General features: G+C 41.7%; 2 protein-coding genes across 2 annotated transcripts in view; one reads left to right on the top strand and one right to left on the bottom strand.

Moving 5' to 3' along the window:
• LOC135215315 (piwi-like protein Siwi) overlaps positions 1–16,380 on the bottom strand; it is a 360,399-nt gene that overhangs the window by 195,318 nt on the left and 148,701 nt on the right. The window lies entirely within an intron of this gene.
• LOC135215579 (piwi-like protein Siwi) overlaps positions 1–16,380 on the top strand; it is a 327,956-nt gene that overhangs the window by 295,925 nt on the left and 15,651 nt on the right. Inside the window, exon 14 of the mRNA XM_064250442.1 lies at positions 8,206–8,312. Coding sequence (XP_064106512.1) covers positions 8,206–8,312 — 107 coding nt within the window. The remainder of the gene's footprint in view (positions 1–8,205; positions 8,313–16,380) is intronic.

Here is a 16,380-nt window from a genome sequence, read left to right as displayed (position 1 = left end):
AATATTTCAAAACTGATAAAAGCTACAACCATGGGTTGTTGTTATTGTATTCTACATGAAATTGTGCACATTTTCATATATAAAACTTTATGTAACAGCTAATATAAAACTCTGCAAACATTACGACAATCGGACAAAAGAATTTCTGATTTTTTCGGCAGTTACCGCGCAGACTTAAGGAAAAAGTTTATGTAACATCTAATATATAAAACAGTGCAAACATTACGACAATCTGAAGGTCTGATTTTTTCTGAAGATTTACCACGCAGACGTAAGGAAAATGCTAGCTTGTTTTTTTTTTTATTATTATTATTATTTTTAAGTTCACCATAAATTGAAGTATTGTGCTAAAGACTTCCAATTTGTTGCAAAATAAAGGTATATAAATGAATATTACTAGAATGTAAGAGTTTTATCTTACAATTGCGTTTTTTGACCATTTCGGTTGGGTCAAATTTGACCAAAGGTTGAAAATTTGGTACTTGTTATAAAATTTATATGAAAATATTTCAAAACTGATAAAAGCTACAATTTTTTTTTTTCTTCTTCTTCTAAATTAAATTGCGCATATTTTCACATTAACTTTATGTAACGGCTAATATAAAACTGCAAACGTTACGACAATCGGACGAAAGAATTTCTGATTTTTTCGGACGAGTTACCACGAGAACGTAAGGAAAAAGTTTTTTTTGTTTTCTCAAATTCACCATAAATCAAATTATTGTGCTAGAGACTTCCAATTTGTTGGAAAATTAAGGTAAATGATTGAATATTACTAGAATATAAGAGGTTTAGCTTACAATTGCATTTTTCTACCATTTCGGTAGTCAAATTTGACCGAAAGTTGATATTTTGGCACTTATGGTTATTTATATGAAAATATTTCAAAACTGATAAATGCTACAACCATGGATTGTTTGTTGCTGTATTCTACATGACATTGTTCACATTTTCATATAAACTTTATGTAACGGCTATTATAAAATGGTGCAAAAATTATGTCGGTGACGAAATAGTTTCTGAGATGTGTCGCTGATGATTTTTAGTGCTAGAAGAAAGAAATTCACGCATGCGTGCCTTGGTAACTCTCGTAAACAAAACAGCTTGATCCGTGAACTCCCAGCATCCCTTAGGGTGCATGATTCAAAAAATTTTGCCAAGTAGGCCTATAACTATTTTTCCGCGAATTTTTGGAAAAGTTTTTTTGCGTCAAAAGTATCATACGTAAAATAAGCACCCAACAGACAATTTTCGTCGACGTTTAATGCGTCCAATAGGTGTTTAAGGGTTAATTTTCGTTTTTCAAGTTTGAGCTTTTAATATATTCCACATCACCTCTTTTCACACTTTATTATTGGTTTCTTATTTTAGAAGTTAGTGACCTTATTGCTTGTCAGTTCTTCGGTCTTAGAAATTATACATACATAAATCCAGCCATCCAGTGCTCTTCCAAAGGAAAAGGTAATTACAGTACAGGCGGTCCCCGGGTTACGACGGTTCCGGCTTACGACGTTCCGAGGTTACGACGCTTTTTCTTAAATATTCAATGGAAATTCCGTCCTGGGTTACGACGCTTGTTCCGAGGTTACGACGCTGACGCTTCAGACGCTCCGAGTTAACGACGCTTTTAAAAAACGCATGCTATGATAAAAATCCTTTATAGTTTAGCACAGTACATAATAAAAATATGTTTTTGGTTACATTACAACAAAAATTTGAGGTTATGATGAATTTTTGACACTTTTTTTTCGTATTTTTTTTTTTGAATTTTTTTAGTGACGGCCGCATATGCGGAACTAGTTTGCGGGCGAATGAATACACTAGCTTGGGATGCGCAGTTTAAAACAGTCCAAAAGCGCAAATATAATGAAAAATCATTGCTTGTTTCCAGTACATAATTAAAAAAACTAAGTTTCTGGTTAGATTACAACACAAATTCCAAGGTTACGACGTTTGTTTATGCTTTTTAACGATACCTCATATGCAGAACTAGTTTTTGAGCGGAGGTGCATAAATTAATTAACTCTATTAAACTGTATGGTAAAGTTGATCCGAACAACGACCTTGGACGGTCGAGGACGCCAAGCGTAACAATACGAAAGGACGCCACTTCAATCGCGTGCCTGCCTGCATTTCACTAGGTTGTGTGCTAAGACGTTGCTGAAATTCCTTGCCATTTTCGCAAATTTACAATGGCTCCTAAACGCCAAAGTACTTCCTCCGATGATAGTTCATCCAAGAAGAGGAAGGTCATCACGATGGAGGTCAAATATGACGTGATAAAGCGTTCGGAGAAGGGAGAAACTAACACCGAAATAGGCCGTTCTTTTAGGCTTGAGCAGGACCACGGTGGTAACCATTGTGAAGGACAAGGAACGTATTCTGAAGCATGTTAAGGATGCTGCACCGATGAAGTCAACGTTGATAAACGAGAAGCAACGTAGCCAGAGCATTGTTGAAATGGAGAAATTGCTCATGATCTGGCTGGAGGACCAGAACCAGCGACGTGTTCGGTGAGCTTAAGTGTGATCCAGGAGAAGGCTAGAGCGCTGCAGGAGGCAGTAGTGAAAAAAAGTTTGGCGAAGGCAGTGCTGGTGGTGAATTTTTCCGCGAGTAGAGGTTGGTTTAACCGTTTTAAGGCTCGTGCAAATTTGCATAATGTGAAGCTGCAAGGTGAAGCTGCTAGTGCTGATAGCGAACAGCAGCAGAAAGTTTTCCAGGTGGTTTGGCTGAGATAATTAAGGATGGTGGTTTACACGCTGACCAAGTCTTTAATGTGGATGAGACTGGATTATTTTGGAAAAGAAATGCCAAATCGAACGTACCTTTCCAAGGAGGAGAAGTCAGCACCTGGCCATAAAGCTGGAAAGGAGCGACTGACTTTGCTGTTTGGGGCCAATGCAAGTGGTGATTTGAAACTGAAGCCCTTGCTGGTGTATTTGGCCGAGAATCCCAGGGCTTTCAAGGGCATTTTCAAGAGTCAACTCCCTGTGATTTGGAAATCAAACAAGAAGGCTTGGGTTACCTTAATGGTCTTCGAAGATTGGTTCAATGACCATTTCGTGCCAGCAGTGGAGCGGTATTTGACTTCGAAGGGTCTGCCTTTTAAGGCCCTCTTAGTCCTGGACAATGCCCCTGGTCACCCTTCAAATTTGAGCGACATGCATCCTAATGTGAAGGTGGTGTACCTCCCACCCAATACCACATCGCTGATACAGCCAATGGACCAGGGAGTAATAGCTAATTTCAAGGCTTATACCTTAGAAGGACCAGACGTTTTGCTTTGAGGGCCATAAGAAGCTAACAAGGAGTTGACACTGAAGCAATTCTGGAAGGGCTACACATTGCTGATGCAGTGAAAAATATTGCAAGTGCTTGGGACGAGGTGAAGACGACCACTTTAAATGGGGCCTGGAGGAAACTGTGTCCACAGTTTGTGCACAGTTTTGAAGGCTTTGACCAGGCAGAAGACGTCGAGACTGTGAGAGGAAGATCGTAGGGCTAAGCAAGAGGCTGAACTAGATCTTGAAACCTGATGATGTAACAGAGCTGCTGGCTTCCCATGGAGAGGAAGGTGTCTGCAGAGGACTTACTAGAACTTGAACAACAAATGATTGAGGAAGAGGAGGCGGCACCAGAGCCAAAACCCAGGTCATTAACTGTGAAAGGCTTGTCAGAGGGTTTTACTCATCTGGAGAGAGCCTTGGCTTCTTTTGAGGCAGAAGACCCTAACGTTTCTAGGTTTGACAAAATCAAGAGAGGAATCATGGATTTGGTGACTTTCTACAAGGAGACCCTGAAGGAGAAGCAGACGAAGAGAATGTGCAGTCCCAGGCTTGACACTTTCTTTCACAAGTCTCCAGTACCACCACCTCCCACTCCTAGTCCTGGTAGGGAATTCTGAACTGTTTTACTAATTTATGTGTTTACATAGTGTACATATTAAAATGTGTTAATTTTTAATGTAACAACTAAACATGTAAGTAGTAAATTGTAACTTCATTAATTTTCATCATTTGTAATTTTATTGCAGAAGTGGTGACAGTTCCAGATCCCCCTGTACTACCTGTGACAGTTCCAGATCTCCCTGTACTACCTGTGACAGTTCCAGATCTCCCTGTACTACCTGTGACAGTTCCAGATCTCCCTGTACTACCTGTGACAGTTCCAGATCCCCCTGTACCTGGACCCTCTGTATCAGCCCGCCCACCTGTACGTGTACAATCAGGTAAGCAATTTCATTTTTCTCATTTTCATGTTGGAAATTGTTTACACCCTACATACATACGTACACTAACTTACATAGTGGTACAATGTGTTTGATGTTGCATAACCTTATTTTTTTTTTTTTTCATTTCAGACCCCTTGATAGTGACAGTGACCCAGATGACCCTGAGCCTTTCCATGGTTTTGATGCGTCGCCCTATACATCAGGTAAGGAATCCTTAACAAATTTGTATAAAATGTTTTATTAAATGCTAATAGAAATTTTATTAAAAGAAAAGTGTACATATGCTACAATTACATCCACCTTATAATAGTATTTATGTACCCTATCATTCTTTCCAGATCTAGATGTTCCCTCATCAGTTGATAACGAGTATCACCTCTCCAGGAGCCCAAATCAGTTGATACGAGTAGTATCACCTCTCCCATTCCTTCATGTAAAAGAATTCTTCATTTTTTATATTTGAACATACGTATTACACACTACTATGTCAAACAGTAATAACATGTGCAGTAGTTACAGTAGTAGTAACTATCATTTTATATATTTTTTATCATTCCAGACTTCCAAGCACCTGCCCATCCCACTCCAATAGCCCAGCCAACCCACTCTCATCGTCACCATATGGCCGGCATACCCAGTAAGCAAGCCAACCACTAGAATTTGGTAAGGACATTTTTTTTTTATAATGTTTTATTATTATTATAGGTAACTAACCATGTTATGTATGTAACATACATACTATATATAATCATATGTACTATTACATTGTATCATTCCAGACTGGCATGCACCTGTGACTTACATAAACCAGACCTCTACATAGCCTACATGTCTTGCATTTTGCTGAAGGTAAAGAATTCTCAGTTGTGTTTAATGTTTGCATACGTACAATAAATTTTGTACACCTAAGTGGTTACATACTGTCCTTTAATATTAATTCTCATTCCAGACTGCCCATCATCCTAGCCTGTTATCTGTGATAAAGCACACTGAAGTTAGGTTTGGAATGCATCCTTATCATGAATGCTCTACCACCTCCACCTCCATCTCCCACAACCTAGGTAACAGCTTTGAGACTCACTAAAAGTTGGTAAGTTATGTAAGGAATTTCTAAATTAAGTTTTATACTACATGTTATATGTGATATTAACCACTGTATGGTGCATATTACTGTATGTAACTTACTATGCATAGAGTAACTACTGACAAAAATTATTTTTTGTACATTCCAGAACCCCCTGAATGATGTAGGCTATGGGCCACATAAGACTCTGTCCATCCAGGGTTACATTGAACGACAACTTTAAACTAAAAGTAAGGAATTAATTAACATACATTAACTCTTTTAGTACTCTTGATATTATCTACAGTAATTAACATATTGCATTCACAACTTTTCTGTAGTGTATATTTTGTACACTAATTTGTTACTTTTTCCTTCCAGAACCCAACATTTTTCACACAAACTCCAGGTTGTTACTAACAAAATTACTACTACAAGAGTTCATCAATGGGATAACTACAAGTAGAAGCACCATTTTTGGATGGAAAAAAACCCTTCAGGAAAGTATACGTATCACATGTAACATGTAGTGTAACAAAGTATGAACAGTAAAGGTTTTTACATACAGTAGTATTACATACGTACATAACTTTTTTTTACAGGAATTTCCAACGAAGTTTTTGATTATGTACATACATGTTATAAAACCACTGTACGTATGGTTACTGTAGTAATTATTAAACATACATAACATGACTTAACTTAGATACTTTTTTGGTACATTCCAGAAAAACCAGGACCTCCATGATGCAGGCTATGGGGCCACATAAAACTTTGTCCAGGGTTACTACATAACATAAAGGTAAGGAATTATACATAGTGTAGTAAACATACATTAAGTAAGTTTTATACGTACATACTAAAAAAAAGAAAAAAAAAAATGACCAAGATCTCACATGGGATAAGTGATCAAGGTCCCTCATGGAATTACGTACATACTGTACACTCCCTGCTGAACAGGGGGTGTAGACCAATCATTTACTATGCATACCAGTGATATTAAAACCACTGTATGGTGCATATTACTGTATGTAACTTACTATGCATAGAGTACTTACTGACAAAATTATTTTTTGTACATTCCAGAACCCCCTGAATGATGTAGGCTTTGGGGCCACACAAGACTTTGTCCATCCAGGGGTTACATAGCACGACAACTTTAAACTAAAAGTAAGGAATTAATTCACATAACATTACTTTTTTACTCTTGCTATAAACTCAAAATAAGGAATTATAAACTAAAAGTAAGGAATTAATTAACATACATTACTCTTTTACTCTGATATCTATAATTTACATATTGCATTCAGGACTTTGTGTAGTATTTTGTACTAATTGTGTTTATACTTTTACCTTCCAGAGCTACCAGACTGGGATTTTAGTGTACTCCAGGATCTACCAAATACTACTACGTAGTGTTACAGTGCATAATATAGTGTTTTAGTGTATAATAACTACCCTAAGGATTAAGTGTAGTACTTGTGCTTTATAGTGTCACAAGAGTTTAATAAAGAATTATACCTTCAAGAACCATCCTTTGCCATTGAAATAACCACACTACACATCATGCAATATACTTGCATGTCACACAGGTAAGGTCTCTAACTTTTTCTTAGTTTAAGGCATATTTCCAAGTGTCGTTCCGGCTTACGACGATTTTCGGCTTACGACGCGCCTCAAGAACGGAACCCCCGTCGTAACCCGGGGACTGCCTGTATAGGAGTTGATAACTGGAAAAGTATGAATGACCAAAATAAAAAAAAAAAGCTTTGAGAAAAGGGTCAGTAACTGATGACATGATTGATGTTGGGTGAGGATATTTATTTTAACCATAAGCATTTTTACTGTATTTATTGAAACATCACAGTCTTTTTGGTGAGATTTTTTCTCTTTCGTGGTTGATGTGCGTTGTGAGAATGACTTTAGTTCCTTCTTAACAAAAATAAAAGGGCATGTACATGGTCAAACGGTTTGTCCAACCTGGTTGCGCAAGTTATTTGTCAATAGGTTTAAAGAGGTGTCACGTCAAACCAAATTTACATACAAACCTCAGTGTGATTTGTGCAGTTTAGAAGCAAAGATGCCTCTGGATCAAGACACTTTTATCACTGTTGGTTTAGCAGTGGCACTAGTAAGAAAATAAGATAAAAGTGGACAAAGGATTGGTTGTTGGAAAGAGACCAAATATCTCGTGCCAACTTGCTTGTTGATTTGAGGTTAAGAGTCGGATTACTGGCATAGTTATGAGACTGGATGAGGCAGTATATAGATCTGGCAAGTCTGAATGCAGAACAAACATCATCAAATTATTTGAGTTTTTAAGTTTATATTTTCACCTGAAAATAGTCCAGGAGCAGTTGAATTTTTTCATCACCTAGTCGTGGAGCAGCTAGGTTCAAGTTCTTTTAGTGTGTCTTTAAATGGCGAAAATCCCATTTTATCTAGATATCTTTTTGGCATATTCCTTAGACTTATCATACAGCTCCATGTTCTTTGTATTTGGGGATAAATTGAAATAGAACTTCCCTCTCATACCTCTACTTCATTTTCCTCAATATTCATATTTGAAACAGGAATTAGAAAGTGTCCAAGTCAAGATCTGAATAGTTAATAAGGTTTGTCGATCATGCACAAGCACAATGTTTGTGGATAATTAAACCCTACCCACAAAAGTCTGGCTGAGCTGGACTTTCTAACAAACCGTTATTCAACATCATTTACCAACCAGATTTTCCATTCACACAGATTACATGTGTTGGGCAAACAGAAGTGGACAAACCACTTGACCATATAAATGCCCCTTTAGTGTATTCTTATTTAAAGTTTCTGTAATTGAATTTGTGCAATGTCATGCTGTTTCTCCCCTCTAGCCAGTTAATGCAAGATAATCACTGTTTGTTCTCATTTTTAGGGGACTGTCCGTGTACCAGCACCATGCCAATTTGCTCATAAATTGGCTTATTTAACAGGCCAGAGTATAAATGCACCAGCTCACCGTGATTTGATGGACCTCTTGTGGTAAGTTTAAAGGTTTAATGCTTCCTCTGTTCGTGAACCTTCTATTTTGTCACCCAAAATGCAGTGGTTTGGATGCTTTATAATGCTTTATGAAAACTTTTTGAAAAGTAAAGGAAAGCTCAACAATTCATGAAATGTCATTAAAGCAAAACTTCTGGAAATCACCATAAAATGCATCAACTTTGCTCGTGACATGGTGGCTATGCTAATAAAGAAAAGTATATCAATTGCTTGTCCAGTTCATGGTTAAGATTTTTGCGCGCCATTATCACCTGCCATAGGTACAGGCAGCAAGAAACAGGTGTATCTAGAACAGACATAAATTAGGCTGACTTGATGCTCCAAAGATTATCAGTTGGATTGCATCCCTTCAGCAGTAAAGCTGTTTATCTGACTCCAGTAACACTGAAAAGGAGGAGTTATGCATGGTGATGGTAACCAGTCTTCATAGAAAAACAGAACATACAGGTGTATTCTCCATCAGCATCTCTGGCAAATTATGTATCAATGATGGTGTGCATTTGCAAGGTTGTATGATGATGTTTCGTGAAAGGATTCCTGAGTACAGTCGTCTTAACACTAATGCAACGATCTCGTCAAGATCTGGTTGCGAAACAGTTTCAGGATGGTCAACTGTTTCTGAATCTGCACCAGCTTCACCCACGTCGAATCCCTCGAAGTCTCAGGCGGATACGGCATCAGGCCAGAGTTTCCTCCACAAAAAATTCAAGGTTCGCCTCGAAACCTTCTGCCAAGCTTGATCGATGAGTCGGATGCATATGACAACATTGAAATGCTCCTTCCAAAATTCACGCAAGGTGAGGTTTGTGGTATCGGTGATGTCGAAACATCTCTTGAAAAGATGTTTTGTATACAGCTTCTTGAAGTTCAATATCACTTGCTGGTCCATGGGCTGGAGGAGATAGGGTGGTGTTAGGCAGAAGATAACGAACCTTGATGAAAGAATACTCCGCTAGAATATCTTCCTCGATGCCAGGAGGGTGAGCAGGGGCATTGTCCAACAGCAGCAGACATTTCAGAGGTAGGTGCTTCTCTTCCAAGAATTTCTTCACTGTCAGGCTGAAACACAGATTTACCCACTCAGTGAACAAAAGTCTCGTAACCCAGGCTTTTGCATTAGCCCTCCACATCACTGGAAGCTTCTCTTTTAGCACTTTGTGGGCCTTGAAGGCTCAAGGAGTCTCCGAATGATAGACAAGTAGGGGCTTGACCTTACAGTCCCCACTGGCGTTTGAACAAAGTGCGAGCGTAATCCTGTCTTTCATAGGCTTATGCCTGGGTAGCTTCTTTTTTTCCCAAAATAGGCCAGTCTCATCACAGTTGAAGACTTGCTGAGAACTGTAGCCTTCATTGATCGTCATCTCGTCGAACTTCTTGAAGGCTTCAGCCGCTTTCCTGTCTGAGCTGGTAGCTTCCCCATGCCGCTCCACTGAATGGATGCCAGTCCGTTTACAGAATTTTTCAAACCACCCACGAGAAGCCTTTAAGTCTGGGGTTGGCATCGATGTCCCTTTTCCTCCGTCGTCTTCGGCCTGAGCAATCGCTGAAAATAGCGCTGGCCTTGTGGGAGAATGCCGTCTTGGTTATCGTATCGCCAGCGATTTCTTTGTCTTTTATCCTTACAAGACACAGCCTCTCCATCTCATCGAGCACGTGGCTCCTCTTATTGGACAAAATAGTCGCCCTTGGAAGGTGTAGCTGCTTTGATGGCTTCCGTTTGCTTAAGTATGGTGCCTATTGTCGACGGATTTCGGCCGTATTCCTTAGCGATCCCACTCACCGCATGCCAGCCTCATACTTCTTGATAAACTCCATTTTGTTCATGACACTTACCTGCCAGATATATATATATATATAGCTGTATTCTCTGACGACCGACAGAATTTCGAAACTCCCGGCAAACGCAGTGGTCGGCTAGGTGGTTTGTACCCATTCCCGCCGCTGGGAGGCGGATACCGGGAACCATTCCCATTTTCTATTCAGATTTTCTTCTGTCGCCGGTCGGTAAACATCTGTTTACAGACCTCCGCTTAGGATTTCGAAAACTTCATTTGTCACTTGAGTATTTGGATTGTCTTTTGGTTTCGGACTTGGCTTAGTGATTTGGCATACGCTATTGTGGTTTGGATTTTGATTTTTCTTAGAATTGAGATGTCTGGATCTAGTTCTACTAGTTTCAGAGTGTGCGGTGTAGTAGAATGTAAGGTGAGGCTACCAAAAGCCTCGGTAGATCCTCACACGGTGTGTGTGAATTGTAGAGGGCATGTTTGCTTGTTGGATGATACGTGCAAAGAATATGAAGTGTTAACTGATGTCAAATGGAAGGCGTATGAATCTTACATTCGTAGACTTGAGCGTGACAGAATTAGGAGGTCTTCCTCCAGGAGTGCTTCTGTTAAAAGTCAAAGTAAAGTTGCTCAATCTAACATAAATGTAGAACATGTTACGCATAACCCTATAATTTCACCTTCAGATAAGGAAGTGGTTGTTACCGAAGGGAATGCCCTTTCTACCATTTTAGAATCGATTCGGAACCTTGAATCGAAAATGAGAGTGCTACAATCTAATGTGCAAAAGTGTAGTGATAATGTTAGTGCCCCTAGTGAAGTGGAGGGGGCGTCAGATCGGTCCTATAATGCCTCCAGGTTGAGACCTCTGTCGGACTCCCAGAGCACAGGGAATGGACATGTCGAAGGCCGAAGGAGGGTTACGGGAATTAAACACCGGTCTGGCGTCCCTTCGGCAGATCCTTAAGACGCATCCCAGGCTGCCAAAGATCGTGCGCAAGCTCGAATCTTGAAGGAATGCTTCTCTTCCTCCGAGACGTCCTCACCTCACCGTGGGTGGGAATCTCGGAAGACCTCTCCGACTGAGAGTGGTAAGGAAGACGTAAGGTGTCGCACTGGCGGCCATCGTCTTTCTCGCCCTCTTAGGAAAGGTCTTACGGAAGAGGACGCAGCCTCTCCAATTGAGAGTGGTAAGGAAGACTTAAGACGTCGCACTGGCGGCCATTGTCTTTCTCGCCCTCTTAGGAAAGGTATGATGGAAGAGGACGCTTCATCGGGAGATCGAGAGCGTCCTCCGCCTCAATTTACGCTTCGGTCTTCTCTGGAAGACTTCGAAGACGGTATCCCGCACAAGAGATTCAGGACGTTTTCTGAGCGTCCCCTCGCCCATCTTCTCAAAGGTTCATTCCATCATATGGTTCTTCACCATCGAAAAAGAATCTTGTTGCTATTCGTCAACAGTTGGATGCTTTTTTCGCCAAGAAAGAAGAAAGATCGCGTAGTCGTAAAAAAGATCTATGGCTTCCCGTCAAGAAATCTAGACGTTCTCCTGCGACTTCTCTTCGTTCTTTGTCATCTTCTGATTCGTCGCCTTCTAGACCTCATCGACTCGATCAGGAACGCGCAAGCAGTCCTGCTGATAAAGTTTCTAGAAGTATTGGCGAAAGAGAAAAAGACACAGGTGTCGCACAGGCGGCCGCCGTCGTCTTTTCCAAGAGTCGAAGAACGTTCAGAAGGATCGCTCAGAAATAGAATTACAAGAAGAGAATATTCAAAGGAAAAGCCTTGCTAATCAGGACGCTCGTAAGGACACTTCTCGGAACGCTCGGTCTCGTAAACGTCGGCTGGAGAGAATTCAAACTCACGAGATTAGTTCAGAAGAAGGATATGAAGACGCATATGAGGACGCTTTTGAGGACGCGAGGCGTATTACAACTCAAGACCGTTTTAAAGGACCGTTTCCACGACGTCCATCATGTCAGGACGCTTTTGAGGACGCGAGGCGTAGTGCTAGTAAGGACGCTCGTCGTCCTTCATATCAGGACGCAAATGACGACGCTTTCCAGGACGCAAATGAGGACGCTGTCCAGGACGCTTTTGAGGACGCTAGGCGTCCGATGCATAAAGTCACCTTGGGAAGAAAAGGACAGGTCGCCAGTCAAAAGGGTAAGCGCCAATTGCGTCAAGGTAGTAGAAACTACAGTATGGGTCTTCGTCAAGAGATATAGGATAACGTTAGTCTGGAAAATTCGGAGAAAGTCAAGGTTAGGAGAACATAGCAGACTCTCCTCTTCAAAATTGATTTTAAACACAAGACCTACGTTTCGAAAGGGAGGTGAAACTTCGGTTTCTTCTCGTTCAATTCAGAATAAGACTACGTCTCCATTAGAAGATAAATCGTCAAGCGAGCCTGTTTAGGAAGAGGAGGAGGATCCTACAACCTCATCCTCTGTGGATTATAAGACTTTGACTCGTCTTTTAAAAGATTTGTTTCCCGAGAAGTTTCGAGCTCCAGTTCCTCTCTCTCCACCTTCGCAACTAAACTCTTCGAAGGCAAGGAAGACCACAAATTTTGTCAAAATGGCCACCTCGCTCTCGACTAAAAGGGCTTTTAAAAGAATCCATGATTGGATGGAATCCAAAAAGACAAAGGGCAAGACTACTTTTGCACTTCCCCCCACAAGGCTTAGTGGAAGATCAGGGAAGTGGTAAGAGACAGAAGAGGAAGCAGGTTTAAGAATCCCCGCTTCCGCACAAGGGGATTTCGCCAACTTAGTGGAAGCTCCTAGAAGATCTTACCTGGCATCAACAAAAGTTTCGTGGACAATGTCAGAGGTAGATCACCATCTCAAAGGCCTTTACAAAACTCTAGAAGTTTTTAACTTTCTAGATTGGTGTTTGGGCGTCTTGGATGTTCAGTCTAGAAGCCCAGATTCCATTTCATTAGAGGACTTAGCGAGTATTTTGTCATGTATGGACAGAGCAGTAAGAGATGGCTCCGACGAACTGGCATCACATTTTGCGTCAGGAGTCTTGAAGAAACGCACACTCTTCTGTAGCTTCACAGCTAAGTCAGTGTCGCCAGCGCAAAAAGCAGAATTGTTGTTCGCTCCCTTTTCTGCTCATCTTTTTCCACAATCGATGGTAAAGGATTTATCAGTAAATCTCCAAGAACGAGCGACGCTGGACTTATTGTCTTCGAAACGTCCTACGGATCAGATGTCTTCAAGAACCACGCAAGCTTCTAGGAAGAATTTTAAGCCCTTTCGTGGAAGAGCCTCTTCGAGAGCTGCTGCTCGAGGGAGGAGTTTCCCCAGGGGCAGAGCCCCCTCAAAAACCAGGGGAAAGAAATGACTTTTCGGACATCCAGGCACCAGTCGGGGCGAGACTCGCTCTTTTCGCGCAAGCATGGAGGATAAGAGGGGCGAACTCTTGGTCACTCGAAGTGATCGAGAAAGGCTACAAAATCCCGTTTCTTTCGAAACCGCCATTAAGCATAGAGCCAATAGACCTTTCGCCCTCTTATCAGGATTCGAAGCAACAGATCTTATTAGACCTTTTGGATCAAATGTTGGAAAAGAGAGCAGTGGAAAGGGTTGTATCACGGAACTCTCCAGGCTTCTACAACAGGCTTTTCCTTGTTCCGAATCACTCTGGAGGATGGAGACCTGTCCTAGAGGTAAGCAGGCTGAATCTTTTTGTAAGGAAGATAAAATTCAAGATGGAAACTGCACAGTCTGTTTTAGCTTCCCTGAGACCAGGAGATTGGATGGTGTCCTTGGATCTCCAAGACGCCTATTTCCATGTTCCGATACACCCTCGGTCCAGGAAGTTCCTCAGATTCGTTCTAAAGGGACAGGTCTTCCAATTCAGAGCTCTCTGTTTCGGGCTGAGTACAGCCCCTATGATATTCATGCTTCTGATGCGAAATGTAGCAAGATGGCTCCATCTCTCAAAGATAAGTCTCTCTCTCTACTTAAACGATTGGCTGATCCGATCCACGTCAAAGGAACAGTGCCTGGAGGACCTACATACGACATTACAGCTGACGAAGGACCTAGGCCTTCTGGTCAACTTCGAGAAGTCCCATCTGATTCCCACACATTCCATCGTGTATCTGGGGATTCAGATGGATTCAGCGGCTTTTCAAGCATTTCCATCCATAGAATGTCAGCTAAAATGCTTAGAGAAAGTATCGGTCTTCTTAGAGAAGGAAATATGCTCGGCAAGGGAATGGATGAGTTTGCTGGGGACCATTTCCTCGCTGGAGAAATTTGTTTCTCTGGGAAGGCTGCACCTCAGACAGCTTCAGTTTTTCCTAGCAGACAACTGGAAGAACAAGAAAGATCTAGACGAGATTTTGAGAATCCCTCAATCGATCAAAGAGCACTTGAAGTGGTGGTCCGATCCCGTCAAGCTATCGGAAGGGATATCCCTCAAAAGTTCTGGGCCCAGACCTAGTGTTGTTCTCAGACGCGTCCATGACGGGCTGGGGAGCAACACTGGGGGAGGAAGAAGTGTCAGGTCTCTGGAGAGGGGAACAGAGGTCCTGGCACATAAACCTCAAGGAGCTAGAGGCGATTCGTTTAGCACTTCAATGCTTCGAGTCAAGGATTATGGGACGAATTGTACAAGTCAACTCGGACAACACCACGGCGCTCGCGTATATAAAAAAACAGGGAGGAACTCTATCTCGTTCCCTGTTCAGGATCACGAGGGAAATCTTACTTTGGGCGAAGCTAAGAAATGTAACGATTCTAACGAGATTCGTTTCAGGACAGCAGAACGTTCGTGCGGATCTCCTCAGCCGTCAACATCAAATGCTTCCAAACGAATGGACTCTCCATCCAGAGATTTGCAAAGAGTTATGGAAACTTTGGGGACGTCCACTGGTAGACCTCTTCGCGACAGCGAAAACGAAGAGGCTTCCTATTTACTGCTCTCCGGTTCTAGATCCAGGAGCAATAGCAATAGATGCCATGCTTTGGAATTGGAAGGGGATGGATCTCTACGCCTTTCCTCCATTCAAATTCCTGGGAGAGGTAATAAGGAAGTTTGCGGCGTCGGAAGGAACAAGAATGACGTTGATCGCCCCCTTTTAGCCTGCAAGCGACTGGTTCATAGAGGCCATGTCATTTCTGGTAGATTTCCCAAGGACACTTCCAGAAAAAATCGATCTACTCGGACAGCCCCACTTCGAGAGGTATCACGGAAACCTCTCCGCTCTGAGTCTGACTGCATTCACTATCCAAAAGTTGGCCAGAGCGAGAGGTTTTTCAAGATCGGTGGCAAGAGCTATTGCCAACGCTAGAAGAACATCTTCTCAAGCTGTCTACCAGTCGAAGTGGGCTGTCTTCAGAAGTTGGTGTAAAAGAGAAAATATTTCCTCCTCCACGACCTCTGTGAGCCAGATTGCTGATTTCCTCCTACATCTTAGAAATATAGACAAACTTTCAGTGTCAACGATTAAAGGCTACAAAAGTATGCTGTCAACGGTCTTTCGACACAGAGGCTTGGATTTATCAAATGATAAGGATCTTCACAATCTATTGAGGTCTTTTGAAACCTCAAAAGTTCCACGAGACAAGATTCCCTCATGGAACTTGGATGTTGTTTTAAAGTTTTTAATGTCAGCCCCTTTTGAACCTATGCATGCTGCCTCTTTGAAAGATGTAACTAGGAAAGGTATTTTCCTAACTGCTCTGGCAACAGCTAAGAGGGTTAGCAACATCCAAGCTATGAGTAAGCATGTGGGTTTCAGAGAACATAATGCAGTGTGTTCACTGAGCCCCTCGTTCTTAGCTAAGAACGAAAACCCATCCAACCCCTGGCCTAAAAGCTTTGATATCAAGGGGTTATCAGAGTTTGTCGGACGAGAACCTGAGAGAGTTTTGTGTTCTGTTAGAGCTCTCAAATTTTATCTGGAAAAGACCAAACAATGTAGAGGCCTGTCAGATAACCTGTGGTGTTGGGTCAAGAGGCCGGAATTACCTATGTCTAAGAACGCACTGGCGTTCTTCTTGAGAAACACCATCAGGGAAGCTCATTCGTCATGCGCGGATGATGATCTTAATCTGCTAAAAGTTAATGCTCACGAAGTTAGAGCGGTAGCTACTTCGGTGGCTTTTCAGAAAAATATGGCACTAAGTGACATCCTGGGTGCCACATTTTGGCGAAGCAACTCTGTGTTCGCTTCACACTGCCTCAGAGATGTGAAGGCGACATATGAGAATTGCTTCTCGCTTGGACCATACATTTCC

The sequence above is a fragment of the Macrobrachium nipponense genome, chromosome 5 (genome assembly GCF_015104395.2).
Source record: "Macrobrachium nipponense isolate FS-2020 chromosome 5, ASM1510439v2, whole genome shotgun sequence".
Lineage (NCBI taxonomy): Eukaryota > Metazoa > Arthropoda > Malacostraca > Decapoda > Palaemonidae > Macrobrachium > Macrobrachium nipponense.
Note: the sequence above shows the minus strand (reverse complement) of the source record. Positions and strands in the feature narration are given on the sequence as shown.